General features: G+C 33.5%; 1 protein-coding gene across 2 annotated transcripts; it reads right to left on the reverse strand.

Moving 5' to 3' along the window:
• Nucleotides 1-523: 523 nt before the first annotated feature.
• LOC108561775 lies at nt 524-2,225 on the reverse strand. Of its 2 annotated transcripts, XM_017919835.1 has the most exons (3): nt 1,833-2,225; nt 1,169-1,259; nt 524-1,066 (listed from the first exon to the last, which is right to left on the reverse strand). In XM_017919835.1, exons 1-3 carry the CDS (start codon nt 2,176-2,178, stop codon nt 721-723), a joined length of 783 nt encoding a protein of 260 aa, XP_017775324.1. In that variant the 5' UTR covers nt 2,179-2,225; the 3' UTR covers nt 524-720. The 2 variants fall into 2 exon arrangements, with proteins under 2 accessions (XP_017775324.1, XP_017775323.1); XM_017919834.1 differs by having other exon boundaries at nt 524-1,259.
• Between the last annotated feature and the right edge of the window lie 344 nt (nt 2,226-2,569).

Below are 2,569 nucleotides of genomic sequence, written 5' to 3' on the forward strand. Positions count from 1 at the left end.
TAACTTAAAGCTCAAGTAAAATATTTCGATAAATATAAGCGTATGTACGTGTCGTATAGTATTTAAAAATTAACAAATCTTGCGTACGCTTAGGAACCACGTGGTCGAAATTAATATGAACAAATATCCTATCAACTGGCGATACTTAAAATTATTGATTAATATTGAAAATCCTGCTTTTTATATTTTGCTTATCTGTTTTTCCAGTTTCCACGATTTTATACATACTTATCTGTTTTGGTCTTTGGTCCACTCCTCGACCCGAGGTAAACAAGTCTTCAGTAACTTTCTACAGTACGATGAGTTGATATAATCTGGATTTTCCTGACTATTCATTCGCCTTCATTACTTTAAATTTATAATTACTTATTTCTTCGAAAATCGGAAGATATACCACGTCCTTAAAGCTGATGATCTTGACGAAATAGTTATGAATAGAAAAAAAAACATTTAGTTTAAAAATTAAGGTCATTGCGTTTATTAGCACAAATTTGACTTCTTTTATTATATAGTTTGTTAGTTATTTTGTCGTAATAATTTATTTTATTAATTCTTAAAGTAGGCCTTTTAAATTACATACCATTCTAACTAACTAAAATACTTATCTACAAAATGTATAAAAACTAACATCTGCTTCTAACATGAGTTTCATTAAATGTATGTTTCACTTTTATGTAAGAGATCGTGTAATGTTTCGTCATTTAAACTTATGATGCCAATCTACTTCTCACCGAATCTAATATCAATCCTAGGAAATGATGTTGTTGTAGTTGTTGTTACAGGTGTCGTTGGAATTTGGGTAGTACTTTTTGTTGTTGCCATTTGAGTTGTCGTTGGAATTGGTGTGGTTGTTGTTGTTGTCGTTGATGATGGTTTTATAATTCTTTGATTTGTTGTTGGCACTCTCGCCGTTGTTTGATCATTTTCGGGGCTATTATCGTAATCGGAATAATCCGAATCTTCACTATTGCTGCAATCTTCGTTATCATGATTATGATGATAGCGTTGGTGATTATGGTGGCCATTATTGTGAAAACGGTGTGGAAACCTGCCATGGTGATTAAACCTGCCATGGTCATGAAAATCATTAAAATGTCCATTTCTATGTCCAGGGAAGATAGGAAAAGCGGAGTAAGGATTATGGTAAAAATGTGGACCATCATCAAACCTTTGCCACGATGGACTTCTTTTTTCTTTGTGATGATAGTGAGCATGCATCTTCTTCAAGCTTCCTGATCCTTTCCCAGTATCGAAAATTGCTGAAATAAACAAGAAATTTTATTATTATAAATTAATTTTCTACTTTTTTTTTTGGTACTAATTAAATATAAACTATTGATGTGTGTGTTAATATGTTACGGTTAAATGCATTCCAAAGCATTTTTCGATGCGTAAGCAATTAAATCGCATTTGATACGGAAACTATTTTTGTTTATAGAAAGTTGAACAGACGTTCCACAAAAAATATTATAAGTTTTAATTATTTTTGACATTGAAATAAAAACACCTCGTCGAGACATAAGAGTAATTTAAGTAATAATATGACCTTTAATTAAATTTCGCACAAATAATACGAATGAAAACTCGTTGTTTATTACTGAATGTAAATATTTTCTGGTTTGGTGCACAATAAAATTGATGAGAGAGAAATAAAGAGAAACATTGTGCGTCTCGCTTTTAGTATAAATTTTAATAAACAGTAAGTCGAATGGTTGGTTGTAGAGATGATACGTAGAAGTGGATACGTTAATCTAATATCACTAGCTTGTTGCGACATCCTCATTGACCTCTCGATATAAATAAGTAAGTAAAATAAAGTCGCAAATACTAACTTTTGCAAATGTGAGTTCCGTTTTCGTAGGTGAATCCTTCCCCATTCTTGATCACGAATATCCAGTAGTAAATCGCGTCTCCGTTCCTCAGCTTCATCTTCTTGTTTTCGTAGATCCATTTCCCGTTCCGTTTCGTCGTTATATCCTGGGAGAACTGTCCGTTTCCCATCTGCTCCAATTCCTTGTTCAGATTTCCATGGAACGCGAATAATTTGATTCCTGCTTCGTCGGGTATCGAAACTCTAAATCCTCTGGGCTTAAGCAAATGGAACTTTGGCTCAGGGACAGAATACTCTGCCGCGCAGGAGATGGCCAGGAGACCGGCTAATAATATTCCAAGGAACATTTCTTCGCAATGCTATGTCTATGTCGACACTAACTGATCTTGTATATCGGCGCTCTTTTTTATGGAAAAAAATCGGCCGGCATGATTAAAGTGGGAAGAATAAATGTCAGGGGAATTACCAGTTCAGTAGCACCACTACAAAACTGATTCATAATTTAAATGTTTTGAAAATATATGCGAGAACGGAAAACAAAACAAAACAAATATATGGACATTAGTGTACAACGCTTTAATTAGTAATTCAGTTTTACGACTGGATTATTTCGCCGTGAAGAACATCCCGTCGTTAATTGCATATTTATGAGAATATCGGGACTCTTTTAATAGCGAAATGAAAATAAAGCAATTAATCTCCATGGCAAGCAAATTAAATTTACAGGTTTAGAAACAC

The sequence above is a fragment of the Nicrophorus vespilloides genome, unplaced genomic scaffold (genome assembly GCF_001412225.1).
Source record: "Nicrophorus vespilloides isolate i.1.1-1 unplaced genomic scaffold, Nicve_v1.0, whole genome shotgun sequence".
NCBI lineage: Eukaryota > Metazoa > Arthropoda > Insecta > Coleoptera > Silphidae > Nicrophorus > Nicrophorus vespilloides.